The 15,114-nt window shown below is 39.6% G+C and overlaps 1 protein-coding gene across 1 annotated transcript; it reads left to right on the top strand.

The window, feature by feature from the left end:
* The first annotated feature begins 3,228 nt into the window (after positions 1 to 3,228).
* On the top strand, positions 3,229 to 13,883 carry LOC756367 (NEDD8-conjugating enzyme Ubc12). Its single transcript, XM_003730811.3, has 6 exons — positions 3,229 to 3,489; positions 6,377 to 6,471; positions 8,234 to 8,272; positions 8,725 to 8,828; positions 9,796 to 9,859; positions 10,419 to 13,883. The coding sequence occupies exons 1-6, from the start codon at positions 3,396 to 3,398 to the stop codon at positions 10,557 to 10,559; spliced, it is 537 nt and encodes a 178-aa protein (XP_003730859.1). The 5' UTR covers positions 3,229 to 3,395; the 3' UTR covers positions 10,560 to 13,883.
* Positions 13,884 to 15,114: the final 1,231 nt, after the last annotated feature.

Here is a 15,114-nt window from a genome sequence, read left to right as displayed (position 1 = left end):
CTGTTTCCTCTTGTTTATAGCCATTATTCCCGGCCCCCCCCCCCACTCAGTGTTATTTAGGGTACGCATATGCTCGTACCTTTTTTTTGAAAGCACCCCCTATCTGAGGACTGCCAACATTTGCGAACCCCCCTTTCGCGGGCTTTTCGCGTGCTTTTCCTGCCTTGGAGACCCCCCTAAATCAGGAAAAATGCTCAATGTACCCCCCTAAATTCGGAATAATTTCTCAGGAGTCCAAAGAGATGAAAGAAAAAAAAGAAAAACACCCCCTTTTTAAAGAAATCTCCGGGTGAAAAGTCAAATACACCCCTTTTTTTACAATTCTCGGGCCGGACTTTGTCGCACGAAAAGTACCCCTTTACCGGACATTTTGGCAACACGCATGCGGTCATTCCGACCTCTGAGTGGGGGGGCCGGGCCATTATTTAGTAGTCAGTAGATTTTATTGTACTAGAGCTTCCGATTGTAAGCATTTAAATGTACGCATTATTCTTATCTGACGAGTTTCTTCTTTTAGGACATACTCATAAGCTACTCATGAGGGATCTTAAATCCACAAGCCTTGTTTTCAACCAAGGTCACCTCATCTTTCTATTGTTACGCCATATTCTGTTCACTTGTTATATTCATGTCATATTTGTAATGTGGGGTATGAAAGAAAGATAAATAAAACTTGAAACTTGAAATTGAAACTTGTTGTAACCCGCCCTCCCCTCAATCTTTACCCCCCCCCCCCCCTTATCCCGTTGGCGTGGTCACGCCCTAGCTTATCATCAGGGGCGGCAATTTCGGGGGGGGGGGGCGAAATGCGAGGGAGCAAGTGAACCAGAGGGGCGAAGCCCGGGGGGGGGGGGTACTCAGAATCGGTTTGGAATGGGGTGCGCCGCTCAAGCCTCGAAACCCCTACTCATTAAAGAATCATTTTCTCGAAGTAAAGACCATTTTTCACAATTTTGGTAAATTAAAAAAAATCGGACGTATGTTTAGGGATATTTTTGTTTAAAATGGGACCTATGTTTAGGATTTTGGGTGAAAAAGTGACCTATTAGAGTGATACACCCCGTATGTCTTAATATGTGAGTTTACGCCGCCCCCGCCCCCCCCCCCCTCCCTGGGGGCGGAGGTGACAAATCTGACTCCCCCTCACAGGTTTTTGAAGTGTTGTTGTATTAAAAGATTACAGTACTTAGCAAAAATATAGTATATAACCAAAAAATATTTACTTGTACATTTTGAAGGATATTTTGCGAGGGATCGTACGACAACGACTTGTTTTCACACATAACATAATTAGGCTGATACTATTGAAAATGGTTATTGATTGTATTGAAAATGGTTATTGATTTATAGTTACTGGATAATCCGGCCATATCAGATACATAACTGATATGATGATCGCCGAGGAATAATGAACTCTTACGGGCGGCTCCTGTAAGAGCCGACGTATGCTGATAAGGATTCACAAAACTCATTGTTTAGGGCGGGTTTCGAGGGAGTTAGCACAAAAAGGGCACCTACAAAGGGAAATCTCAAAGCGAAAATATACCATTTTTAGACATTGATATATACCCCTACATTGTGATTACAATTATTAGGGATGCTTTCAATATTTGTTTCACTTTATACACCATACAAGATATCAAGCTTTACAGTTGGGTTTGATTGTCTAAAAAGTTGTTGCGAGCGAGCGAAGTGAGCGAGGAAAAAAAAAATTACGATGTGTGAGGTCGCAGTGCGAAAAAATACATCTTAAAAGAGGAAAAACTCAATCCTAAATAGGTTATTATAAGCACATTCTCATAACGGTATACTGAAAAGACCTTTGATAAGTAACGTATAATTAAGTATATTATCTATAGATGACTCAGTTTAAGGTGGGGCGCGTTTAATGATGAGAGGAAAAGGGGATACGAGGAAGAAAAAATGAGCATGTGCCAAACTACAAGAGTAATTATCAGAGGTGAAAATGGGACACTTCTTACATTCTTAAAAAGAGGCACTCACCAGGTATGAAAAAAGTCAGTCATGAGAATAGGAAATGGGCATTTGTCGACGGAAAATGTGCCCCCATCAGATTTTTGATAGGGGCATTTATAAGATATTATTTATATTGTTAAAAAAGAAATTATCAGAGGTGAAAAGAGGCACTTATCGCACCTGAAAAGTGGGCAATGACCAGATATGAAAAGGGGCACTTATGTGAATGAAAAAGGGGCATTTGTAATAAAGGAAAGTGTGCATTAGTTAAAAAAAAATGGGCACCGATCAGATTTTAAACGGGCATTTATCGGAGGTGAAGGGGTCACTTATCTGAAGTGAAAAGGAGTAACTTCTCGTACCTGAAAAGGATCATTTACCAGAGAAGGGGCACTTATGAGAAGGGGAAGGGGCTCTTTTTTAACGGGGCACTTATCATTAGGAAAGGGGCACTTATTAGAAAGAAAAAGGGCACATGTAAAAACATAAGGTGCGCTTATCGATCTGAGTTAAAATGGGGGTAGCTATTAACAGGGGAAGGGGCACTTCTTACAAAGGAAAAGGGGCACTTGTCAAAATAAAAGAGGCACGTATCTCTCAGATTTAAGTAGGACAATTATCAGAGGTGAAGGGGGCACTTATCAAAAGTAAAAATAGGCACTTATGAGAATGGAAAATGGACACTTATTGCAAAGGAAAATGTAAACTTGTCAATAGGAAAAGGGGTACGTGTCAAAATAAAACTGGGGAATGATCAGAGGTGGAAAGGGGGAAGGGGCACTCGATTCTTCCCATGTAAAAGGGGGCACTTTTGAGGGTACTTGAACAAGTGGGGGCACTGTGCCCCCCCCCCCCCCCCCCATTGGAGCGCCGCCTCCGTATACTATGCCTTATATAGCATATATAGCATATAGCGACGAAAAAAACATCATTCAAATTGGGACCCCCAAAAGCTATGTTTGCGAGTGGGACCCCTGTGAAGAATGGACCTCTCCATCCCGGCGGATAGGCAAAGAGACCAACGTAACCCGCCCTCCCCCAAATCTCTACCCCCCCCCCCCCCCCCCCCCCTCCGATTCCAATGGCGTTGTCACGCCTCAGTAGAAGTTGCTTATCATGGGGGATCGCGCGCGTGAGTCGTTTTCATTACGGGTGCGCAGACTTGAAGTGAACTTTAACCTTAGAAATCTGTGCGCGCACAGATTAGCCTAATCAACGTGAAAATGCATTAGAGGCACGCGCGCGCGCATGTCGCATGCATAACAACACAATAGGCGGAACTTAACTGCTAACGAAACTTTTAGCAATGACGATCCATAGTGTGGAATTACATGAATAACAGACTGACGCAGATACAAATTACTGATTCTTGAAGACCTGAAGTCGTTGTTAACGAGTTAGTGTAACTGGAATGCACGATGATTAAATTGTTTTCCTTGAAACAGCAGAAGGAAGGAGAATCACGGACGTCAGGGAAGAGAACGTCCGCTGCACAGCTGCGAATACAGAAAGGTGATGATCGATGAATGAATGAATGAGAATGGTCGGCTTAGAATCTGACCAAGCCCCAAGGCATAGGGTTAGGGTTAGAATATTTTTAATTCAAATTTTCATATGAGATCAGAATTTGATTATTATTTATAAACATGGTTGACATTAAGCTTTCCTGTAAATCAGTAGGGGCGCTGATCCAAGAATAAGGACCTTCCGCATAAACGAGGATCGTCTTCGTAAACACGGACAGGACGCGTCCTAGAAAAAGAAGGATTTTCGCGCATGATTCTTACTCTTGATTCGCACGTTGACGATACAAAAAACGGGTTCCGCATTGATTTTCTGGCGCTAGTTCAGAATCTTTTTCAGCATATTTTTCCTAAAAAAACGAAGATTTATAATGTGCACTTTATCACAGGATTCAGGGCAAACTGAAGCACAATAGGCCTACAATTACATACCAATTACATCGGGCGCGCGCGTGTGTTCAGTTAGCGACTGTAATCGTAATCTAGGGTGTCTGAACGATTTTTCAATTTTCAATTTAGGATCGTTTTTTCACCATTTTTGTTTGATATTTGAATTAAAAATGTAGACCCCAATCAGAACAATACATTTCAAATTTCAAGTCTGGACGATGTTTCTATCAAAAGATACAGCCCCTCCGAAACGCTGCAATATTCATAGCATTTTGATCAGAATCGACGAAAAAGATGTACACACAGAGTTATGTTGTTTTGCTAAATTTAGCCAAACGGCTGTATCGCGCGATATGCAGGCATATGCATAGCGTACGCATTCTATGCGCAACTTGCAGCTTGAGCCACGTTGTCTCCGCGCTATTTGCCATTGACTAGTATGGCTAGCCGTTCGCACCGTAAAACCTGGAAGTGAATACACGTTATCGTCACTGGCAATATCGCGGAGACAACGTGCACATTGTCTCCGCGAAATTGCCATTGACTATAACATGTATTCACTTCCGGGTTTTATTGTGCGTACGGCTATCCATACTTTCATTCACTATACGCGCAGATGTTGCGCGATGTAACCATGGTTTGGACTGAGCGGAGCTCAAGCCTCCATAATTAGCTGATTTAAAAAATGTGGGAAGGATATTTTCAAACTGTTGCGACGAATGATCCCTTGGGGCTAGCGAAAAAAAAAGCACCTGGATATTATCCTTACGTCTAGCCCTACTTAAGCCGCAGGGGCGCGGCTCAGGAAAGTGGCAAATTTTGGAGCTACATGTAGGATGCAAAGGACCATTCCATGAGAAGAAGGACATGACATCAAAAAAAGAAATGTACCTCTTATGTTAATTTTTTGATTTATCACTAACCTTATGCCATGGATGTTCATAAAACATTAGGGCCTTTCAAATTCAATACAATTTATTTTTCATTTTTGTTGATTTCCTAAGATCTCAAACCATCATCAAAAACGTACATGTGGGACTGTAGATGAAAAAAAAAACAATTTATTGCAGATTACACAGGATTCTTGTAATATTTTTTCCTGAAAATTTCGCTAAATTGAAAAAGATGAATATATTTCCATATTCTAAGCCTTTTCTAAGGGGTCCTGGGATATTTAATCTATTACATAGGGGTGAAAATGGCCTCCGGACAAAATGCAACGCGAGTTACCGTAACGTGAGTTACCGACATATTTGCTTCCTGCATTTTACTAGTCCATTGTTTCTTATCTTTAATATTGTGATCTTTTACTAGCAAGTCTCAACCTACTATCAACGTAGGAAAGATTTTGTCAAGATTGTCTAGTATGAGGAGACTGTGCCAAAAGAGGGTCTCATAGAATTGACCATGTCCTTTTTTTGTAATGCGAGTTACCATAATTCAATAATCCAAGAATCTAAAAACGTTTGTTCTTCAATGTTCTTTTTTGTTTCATTCAGTTGTTCTATATCTACCCTGTCCATGTTTGAAAAAAGTATCTTGTAGATCCTAGCAGTTCTAAAGATATAGGCACATTATCGTGTCAATGTACCCATTAAGTGTAACGCGAGTTACCATGGAATGGCCCCAAACAACATTTCAATCGCTGTTTTGACCAAGATATTTTTATAATTCTGGGGGTGGCCCCCTATGGGGAATATGGAGAAAAACCTGCTCTTTCATATGACACCACATTTATTGAGTTTCATCTTCAGGATCACGAGTAATTAAGGTTTGAATTTGATGAATTTGATGAATATTTACTTCATTTTGGGTATGTTTTAGTAGGGTATCTCCACGCCAGAGTTACGGGTCTAATGGATTGACTTCTGAACTAGCGCCGATTTCCTTGATGCATTTTAACATTGACTTATTTACAGAGACTTTCACGTTATGAGTGATAAATCCTCGGGAAGACGGACAACCCATAAAAGTAATCAGCGAACTGGGGATATTTTTTATTTTCGCATTACGAGCGCGCGGTTCAGGAACCCTACACCCGCAGAGTGCCGGAAAAAAACATCCGCAACAATGCGGACGATCCTTATTTTTTATGAAACAAGATTTGTCCTCGTTAACGAGGATATCAGGCTCTGTGGCTCGACTTAGCATAAGCTCTGATTTTTTTTAGCTTTTTTTTTTTTAGCTATTTTTTTCGGTGCTGGGCATGTTTTTTTTTTTAATAAGTTTTTATAGAGGAGGCGCCGATAGCTTAGTCGGTAGAGCAGTGGTCTCTTAATACAGTGACCCAGGTTCAAAACCAAGTTGATGCGCTAGTGCCCTTTGGTAAGGCATTAATTCTCATTACCAGGTTCCTCGAAGAGGACCTAAACCTGTCGGCCATCTGGTTGCTTACTCACAAGCATTTATGCTTTCTTAGCAGTCCGGTAATATAACCACCACCACATTACATGTTCATTGCCTTTTTTTCCTCCCATCTCATTCAGATCTCAGTGACCTAAATCTACCGAAGACGTGTCAGATTGAATTCCCGGACAATGATGATTTAATCAATTTCAAATTAAGCATCTCGCCAGACGAGGTAAGAGTTTATTCCTTAATTCATGCCTAGAATCTCATTAAATCATTTCATAAAACACAGCCCTACCCCGTTTGAAGAACTGATTTAAGCAAGCCAGTACCTTTGCTTATATGGTGCTAGACCTAGACTCTATGGCAATGACGGGCAGCACATACCTGTCAACCCTTCCGAATAATCTGGAATATACTGATTTTCTGGAGTTTTAGGACCTGAAAATGCAGAATATTCAGATTTTTCAAAATTTCTATTTTTTTTTAAATTGTATTTTTAATTTTAATTTTTATTTATTGTTTGCTTTAGACAAATTAAGCATGTTTTATCATGTGCCGCAATTTGAGAGTTCATTTAATGCGTGCCTTGAATGGCTGCATGATCGAGCAGCGAATTAGTATTGGCTTTTCTGGTACAGATTTACCGTGTATTGTCAGTTACACTGCCGCTGCAAGTGCGATTTCTTATTTTCTAAGGGATACAGTGCTAACAATTCCTGATTCTCATTTTCAAATATTGGCAGGTATGGCAGCACAGGACAGGAAAAAATTAATGAAGTTACTTTGTAATTGTAAAAAGGCCTGTCAAAATACAGTGATTTCTTGTTTAAAATAGTTTAAAATCCTTACAAGTCAATATGAATCTAGTTTCATCTGCAATTGACTAGTGCTTCTCCTGGATGGTTCGAGGACGTCCATCTTGGACTTCTCAAACTTGGTCAGTGGCCTAAATAACCAAAACGTTATTAGAAGGGCCAATAGGTTTGATATTTTTGGAATTAGTGCAAAATGTTGTCCTGTTTAAGCTATTTAAACCTTCCCCACCAAAAGTTCTGATTAAATCCCCTTTTGAAGTATACACACTTGGACTTAACGACATACAAATATCACCACTCTGTACCGCCTCAAATTTGAACGAGACGAAGTCCTAGGATTGAGTATGTTTTGGACACTGTGTCGCAACACAGCTGCTATTTTAATGACAATGTATGTTTCTCTCTCTCTCTCACTCTAGCTGTCTTTCTCCTCCTCTTCCTCTTTTTGCTCAGAGGAAGTTGTGGTATTGTAATTTTGATTTATATCAGTTAGGTATTTATGTCATATGTATGAGTGCATTTATGATGGGACTCAGCATTATGTTCTTGGTATGCATGTATTGTACTGTTTGCTGAGAGCTGGAATGGTGTTGGCTCATTCTTATTTAACATTAAAGATAAACTTGAGTTCTGGTAAATATAGAAAATAAATTCTCACAGAATCCAATGAAACTTACACTGAATGTTAAAGATAACAAAAAAATGTCATGTGTTGAAAAATGTTGGTAGAAAATATACAGTGGCTGAGTAATGAGCATAGAAAGATAAAGGAAATCCAGGTAAGTAGGTCCGACACCATGTGCTTAACACAGGTCGCTATGTGTGAATGGGAGCTGTGGTTAATATCGAAGGTGAGGCCCAGTAAGTTTGTGTGCGTTTTTAAAAATAAATTTCACTGTTTCAAACAATTAATCTATGGCCGCAGGATAAACAATCCAAAATAAATCATCACAATTTTCTTTCAGAATACGATTCCCATACCAGAGCTCAAGATGAGCTTTAAATCAACATCTTTCTGGCTATCAGCATATAATATCATGTTTATGCCTACATGTATGTTTAGAACATTTATTTTTTTCTCCTGTATTATTATGCATGGACAATCAAACTTAAATCTTGAATCATGAAGCTTGAATCTTATATCTCATTATCTTTACTTGATTTGTTGCTTTGCAGGGCTTCTACAAAAATGGCAAATTTATGTTCTGTTTTAAGGTAAGTACAAACATATTAAAGAGTCATTCTAAGTTTCCCCTTAAACAGATAAAAAGAGATGAAAAGAACTTGGTAACCTATTTTACATGAGCAGAAAGACCAATAATTAAAGCACAGTTTTAGTCTTTTTCCAATGCAGTACATGGTGTCATTCTCAAATAAGAGTTATTTGATTCTAACTTTAAAAACATTAAATCCTTTAAATTGACAATGCTTTGTAAGCTATGAAATCAATCTTTTTGTGCACAAATTGGTAATACACTGTATATACATGTGTAACTTCAACTTTGCACTTACGGTATCTTTCACATTGCTTTGTTTGAAACATACATGTTTAATTTTTTTAAACTATGAAGGATTGGAAACTGAGATCAATCATCGATTTGAGGAGGGAAAACTTATTAATTTAGAAAGTAAGAAATATCTGTCTGTTCTTGTCGTTATCCCTTTAGGTCTCACAAAACTACCCACATGAGCCACCCAAAGTCAAATGTGAAACAATGGTCTACCATCCAAACATCGACTTAGAAGGCAATGTGTGTCTCAATATACTTAGGTAAGAATGAAGTTTGAGAGAGAGGGAGAGAGAGAGTGAGAGTGGGGGGAGGGAGAGAGGGATGCGACGGGAGGGGAGAGGGGTAGGGGAGGGAAACACGGAGAGAGGGGGAGAGAAAGAGAGAGAGGGAGGGGAGAGGAGAGGAGAGGGAGGGGAGAGGAGAGGAAAGGGGGAGGAGAGGGAAAGGGAGGGAAGGAGGGATGGAGAGAAGAGGGTGGACGGAGGGAAAGAGAGAGAGTACGAATGACATTGAGAGGGAGGGGTGGGGAGGGGGATGGGGCAGGAGGAGGCAATATGTAGCACTCTGTGTACTAGAAACCTGGATTTAGACTGACCAACACTTCTGAACACAGGGAAGTTGCAACAAAACTCTTCGTCCGCATGTACACACGTAACTGGACACTAACTTGTAAACATAATATTTGTTGAAAAGTGAACAAATTTATGGAGAATGCAACTTTAAGAATAGTAATATACATCTTGTCATACCCAGTGCTGGGATTCGTTTGATGTCCACCAATATTTAGTCCAGGTTTTTTTTACCCTTTCCGGTATACTATCAGGAACATAATTAATGCTGTTCAACTTTTAGATGTATACAAGGTCAAACTAATAATCTTATGAATGATCAACTCAACCTGACTCCTCTATTGCTATAGTGCCCCCTTTAGGTCAATGTGTTGCCCAAATCAGCACTAGGCGTTGTGGCGTGCGCCTGTAATCCAGCTTACAGTGGAAGTTACAAACTGATTCAGCCGAGGATGCAGGTTCGAAACTGAGTCACGTCTTTCGGATGGTGACGTTAAAGGTCGGTCCCCAGAGGTAAATAATCATATCTGATTGATACACGTCTGTAAAAACCAAATACACACACACACACAGCATACCACTACAGGACGAGGACCTGTTCTGAATAACAAGGCTTTAATATTTTGATTTTTGTACTGTTGTTTCTTGCTCTCCACAGGGAAGACTGGAAGCCAGTCTTAACGATAAACGCAATCATCTATGGAATACAGTATCTCTTCTTGGTGAGTTCAAAATAATAATAATAAATCTGGATTTATGTAGCACTTAAAATTAAATATCTAGGATTCATTTACGCACCATCTCCACTCCCTGAGGAGCATTCCTACCATATGGTCCCCCTGAGGGCATATGGCAATCACCAACACTAGGCTTTCGTCATCCTACCAGGTCCCCTTTTCTCTCCTGGGTATGGAGTGAACAGTGTAGATAAATGCCTTGCCAAAGGACATTGGAGCTGTGTGTTAAAGTGTTAAAAATAATTAAAAAGTCTCTCAAGGATACCACCCCCTTGCAATATTTTACCTGGGACTATTGTCCCTTGGAAATCCACCCCCCCCCCCCCCCCATAGCTGCCAGGTACATATGTAGTCAGATTTTTATTTAAAATCCAACCTTCAGTTTTGGTTTCAATAGAGAAATGGTAGCGTTAAGAGCTGTAGAATATACATTTATTTGTCATAGTCGTTGTGCTACATGTGTATTAAAATGGTAATATCATTTTTCATCTCTCTCCATCTCTCCCCCTCCCCCTCTCTCTCTCTCTCTCCATCTGTCCTGCAGGAACCCAATGCGGACGACCCTCTCAACAAAGATGCAGCAGAGGTCCTTCGACAGAACCGAAGACTCTTTGAACAGAACGTCCAGAGGTCCATGAGAGGGGGGTACATCGGAAGCACCTACTTTGACCGCTGCCTCAGATGAACTTAGACCCGTACCATTTTAATCTATTTCACCCTTTAACTCTCTCTCTCTCTCTTCCTCACTACTTTTTATTGTATTTCCCCTCAGCTCGGTTATCAAATAGAAATAATTTTATTTTGATTGTCCCATAAATGTTGCTTCTTGATCCTGCAAATGGTGGGAAGAAGGAGTGCGGGTGGCACATGGCCGACGACTCGCTGGCTGGACATACTCTGTGTAGATAGCCTTGTATATTTGTATCTCCACGAGAAGTGATATGGACACCGGTGTTCAATCAATGCTGACCTACATGTATGGTATGCCTCCAATGTCCTTCCTACGGAGAGGTAAGGCCATTGAGCAAGGCATTTTATTTACATCGCTCCTCTCCACCCAGGTGTTTTAATTGGATACCTGGTAGGATGTGGACATCATCGTGGTTGGATTAGCATGTGCGAGCCTGTATAAAGACATCGAGTGTGAATGCTCCTCAGGGAGTGGAGAATGTGCACTACCATGCACGGAAAAGAAAATGAATCCAGTGACCGGGGTAATAAGAATACTATAAGCACTTGGTCAGTGAACTATAATAAACCGGTATTGTTATTGTTATTATTATTATTTTTATTAGAAGTAGTAATCGTAGTATTATTGGTAGTAGTATAACTGTATTATTAATTTTATTGTTATTGTTTCTATTATTATTATTATTATGATTATTATTAATATTACCATTATTATTAGTATTATTACTATTATTATTATTGTTATTATAACTATGATTAATATTATTGATCATTTATCTACTTAGATAGATATTATGAGGCATATAAAGATTTGAAGTACATGTACCTAACTAGAATAAGACAAAAATCTGTCTATTTTTGGATCCCTTGATCGCTTGTTTAGAAGCTTGTGTTTGTATCTGTGTTGACTAATGGGGGAACATTACTGTCGACTACAACTAGATGAAAATATTGTTAAGTAAATCAGTTGGCTTGAGAAAGTCCACAGGAGTTGATAAAGCTTGCCGACTAAATTGCATTGTTGGTAGAAGCCTCAATTATATGTAATATTAATCTCTTCTTTCTTTATAATAGGAGTGATTGAGCCAGTAATTTTAATGCCCCACTGCACTACTTATAGCTACTTGCGCCCTCTATATAGCAAACGATGCCTAATCGGTGACCGCTGGTCCCCATGATCCCCTTTTTCTTATGTTAATTGAGAGCTGATTTGATAAGATAACCACCTGTCAGTGACCTCGCTGGATGGTCTAATTCCTCCTGGCCAAACTAGTGCAGACAGGCTTTAAAAGTAAGGTTTATTTACCTCAGAAATATAGGTACAAGGTAATAAAGCCATCATTAAAAGACATAAGTACGCAAATCATCCAAGAGATTTTTTTTCTTTCATGTGACAGTATCGAACAATCTAACCCGACATGTATATTGTACAAGACCGACGGCTTAAGGTCCTCTCCGAGAGACCTGGTAATGAGGATTAATGCCTTGTGTGTTGTACAGCGTGTTGTTACAATTTTATGGACTTTCATGGCCTAGCGTAGTATTTATTGTAGGGGATAAGTTTGAGATCAGATAATTTTGATGTGAGTGGCCTAATCTATACATCAACAAAGCATGAGATTTAGTGTTAAGTCTGAAATAACTCAGGATTTATTCCAAAGGAAAAGCATTGAAGAAATATGAAACCATATCCATTGATTGAAGCATCTCTTTTTTGAGTCTTTCTTCCATCTTGCTCCATCTAAACAATCGTTCAGATATGATGCGGTATACCGCAGCATTTTTTTCTTTAGGATGACGTAAAATGCTTGATATTTCTATATCTGATAACACACAGCTCAGTGAATACGCCTAGTCACTATTCTTATACGTAAAAAACGTTAACTCTTATTTTATGCATCATTTTGAACGAGTCGTTACTCTTTGACTGTGGCTCTCTTTTCCCCTCATCCATTCTCTCTCTGTGTTATACTAATGAACGTCCTTTTGACTCGAATAGACGATAAAATCATATTTCTTTTGTAATTCCTTCGCGCTTGTTGATATTGCATGTATTTATGTCAGGTAAACATGTATGTACCGGTACATGTATCATGCAAGATGAAAACGGCATACATTTCCAGAATGGATATTCCCTCATTCCTACTCTGGACAGTTTCTATAGGCTCGTTCAGAAACACATCAACAAAAAAAGACACTTTTTTTGTATGTGTAATTACATAAATGGCACTTGTGTGCAACAAAAGTCCTGCATGCATTTACTGAACTCTGTGTTATAAGATACAGAAATATTACACTTCACGCCATCATGAAAAAGCCGCCACGATTTTGTCATGCCATATCTGATCAAGCCTTGGTAGGTTGGGGCTGCCGTCTACACTTTCAAGCTTATGTTGAAAGGGGTAAAAACTTATGTGACTTTTATAGAACTTGCAAAATGTCCTATGAAGGGTTGGTTATTTAGTCATACATTATGTGTCATGTTGTATGTTTTCATTACTCATCCTGACCTTACCTGACTCATGTGTACCATGATACATATACGGTTTCATGTACTCAACCCCTGTGTCAGGCACAGAATTACATTGCCCACCATACTTTATCATGCCTGTATGTGTTCTATTGTATTGTTTCAGTCCTTATATCAGGCACAGGATTTCTTTGTCCACCATACTTTATCCTGCTCATATGTGCATTGAAATTACATGTGTTGTGTGAGCATCCTCTTTATCAGCCTCTCTGTGCTCCGATGACATGAGCCAATCAGAGACATTATTTGGGATATCTGCATTGAAGGGTGCCCTTGCTTAATGGGAATTAAAGATAATCTTTTGTTTTTTGTTTTGTGTGTTAATGGCACCATGAAGCCTCGTTCAGATATGTGGCCGTAAACCGCAGCGTTTTTTCATCATGACATACACATGTACATGGTAAGTGTAAAATGCTTAACATTTCAGTATGTGAACACAGAGCTACTTGTAAGTGAATATGCTTAGGTTCTTTGTTGTGTGCAGTTTCCGTTCATTTAGAAGTAAAAAAAAAACCTGCGTTTTTATTTTTGGTGGCGGTTAACCCCATCATATCTGAACGAGCCTTAACTGTACCTCCATTCTCATCATACAGAGGAGAATGGCGTTCAGACTCGTGGTTATATCTCTGTGGAAAGCATGTATTTAGCTTCTCTGTATGTAATAATACTAGACAAGATTTTTGTAATATTAACTTAAAAATGTGAAAAGAAACGTGAAAAGAAAAAATGTACATTCTATGAAGGGGATGTGAAGAGAAGCTAATAAAGTGAGGTACAGTATTCAATCTACAAGACTCTCCATGTTAGATCGCTATATCTTTCAGTGTGAATGAATGTGTTAGGTGCCACTGAGTCTTCCCCTACTCCAGGGCCCCCCCTTTCACAAAGCCTTTTTTCAGTGACAAAATCAGTGACAAATCTGCTGGTAACCAATCAGAAGCAAGGATTTCACGAGCTAATAACAAAACCTTTCATTTGTCACTGATGAAGAGTTTGTGAACCCTGTCCCAGGTGTCCCTGTGGACAAATCATCTCCTGGTTACTCTATCCTATACAAGCATGCACACCTTGTTTCCATGTGGTCAAACTCAAGACTGTTCTCAGAGCACGTTCTGAACGAGTGTGCTGTAGCAGGAGCCCCATGTCCCCTTACTGATATTGACAACCCACAACTGGGTCCTGTTGCATAAAACTTGGTAATTTTGCCGTCAATGGTAAATTCCATGGAAAACTTGATTTTGATCGGCTGTTGAGCAATTTTACCACCTGAAGGTATAGTTACCATTGATGGCAGAGATACCATGAATGATAATGCAACAGGACCCTGGTGTCATATTTATTTAAAACAATTGTCACATAATAAGAACGGTTTTATGGAACACTATGTAACAATTGGTCCGTGGTAATTTCCTACAATAACCAAATTCTTAACTTCAACCCTGAACGGAACCCATTACAATTACATATATCCCCAATCCTGATCCACACCCAAACCAAAAACCCTAACTCTATATTTTTGAAAAAATATAAATAAAAGAAATAAAACACAAGTCGTGGGTAAAACTTAGATAATCAGAATTTCTTGAGTTTGTATGAAAGTGTTTGATTTGTTGAATGATCCACTATATCATGGAGAGCTGTTGTGGTTCAGTGGATTAAGTCCTTAGAATGCTCGAGTACTGTAATGGCAGCCGTGCTAAAGCCAGGGTATTAATAATGGAGCGCCAGGAGTGGCAATGTGCCGGAGTCGGGCTAAATCGGACCAGGGGACAACTCGGCCCAGGTACAAAAACGGTCAGTTTTTGCATGTTTAGGTTTAGGGTTAGGTTTAGGGTTAGGTTTAGGGTTAGGTTTAGGGTTAGGTTAAGGGTTAGGTTTAGGGTTAGGGTTAGGGTTAGAGTTAGGGTAAAATGACAAAAAATGACTGTTTTTTCAGCTGGGCCAAGTTGTCCCCTGGTCCGAGTTAGCCCGGATCCCAATGTGCCAGACATGAGCGCTTTACAAGACTCTACTATCGTAC

Source organism: Strongylocentrotus purpuratus, unplaced genomic scaffold, assembly GCF_000002235.5.
Source record: "Strongylocentrotus purpuratus isolate Spur 01 unplaced genomic scaffold, Spur_5.0 spur5_scaffold_18, whole genome shotgun sequence".
In the NCBI taxonomy this organism is placed as follows: Eukaryota; Metazoa; Echinodermata; class Echinoidea; order Camarodonta; family Strongylocentrotidae; genus Strongylocentrotus; species Strongylocentrotus purpuratus.
The sequence above is the reverse complement of the archived record's forward strand: the minus strand, read 5'-3'. Positions and strand labels throughout refer to the sequence as shown.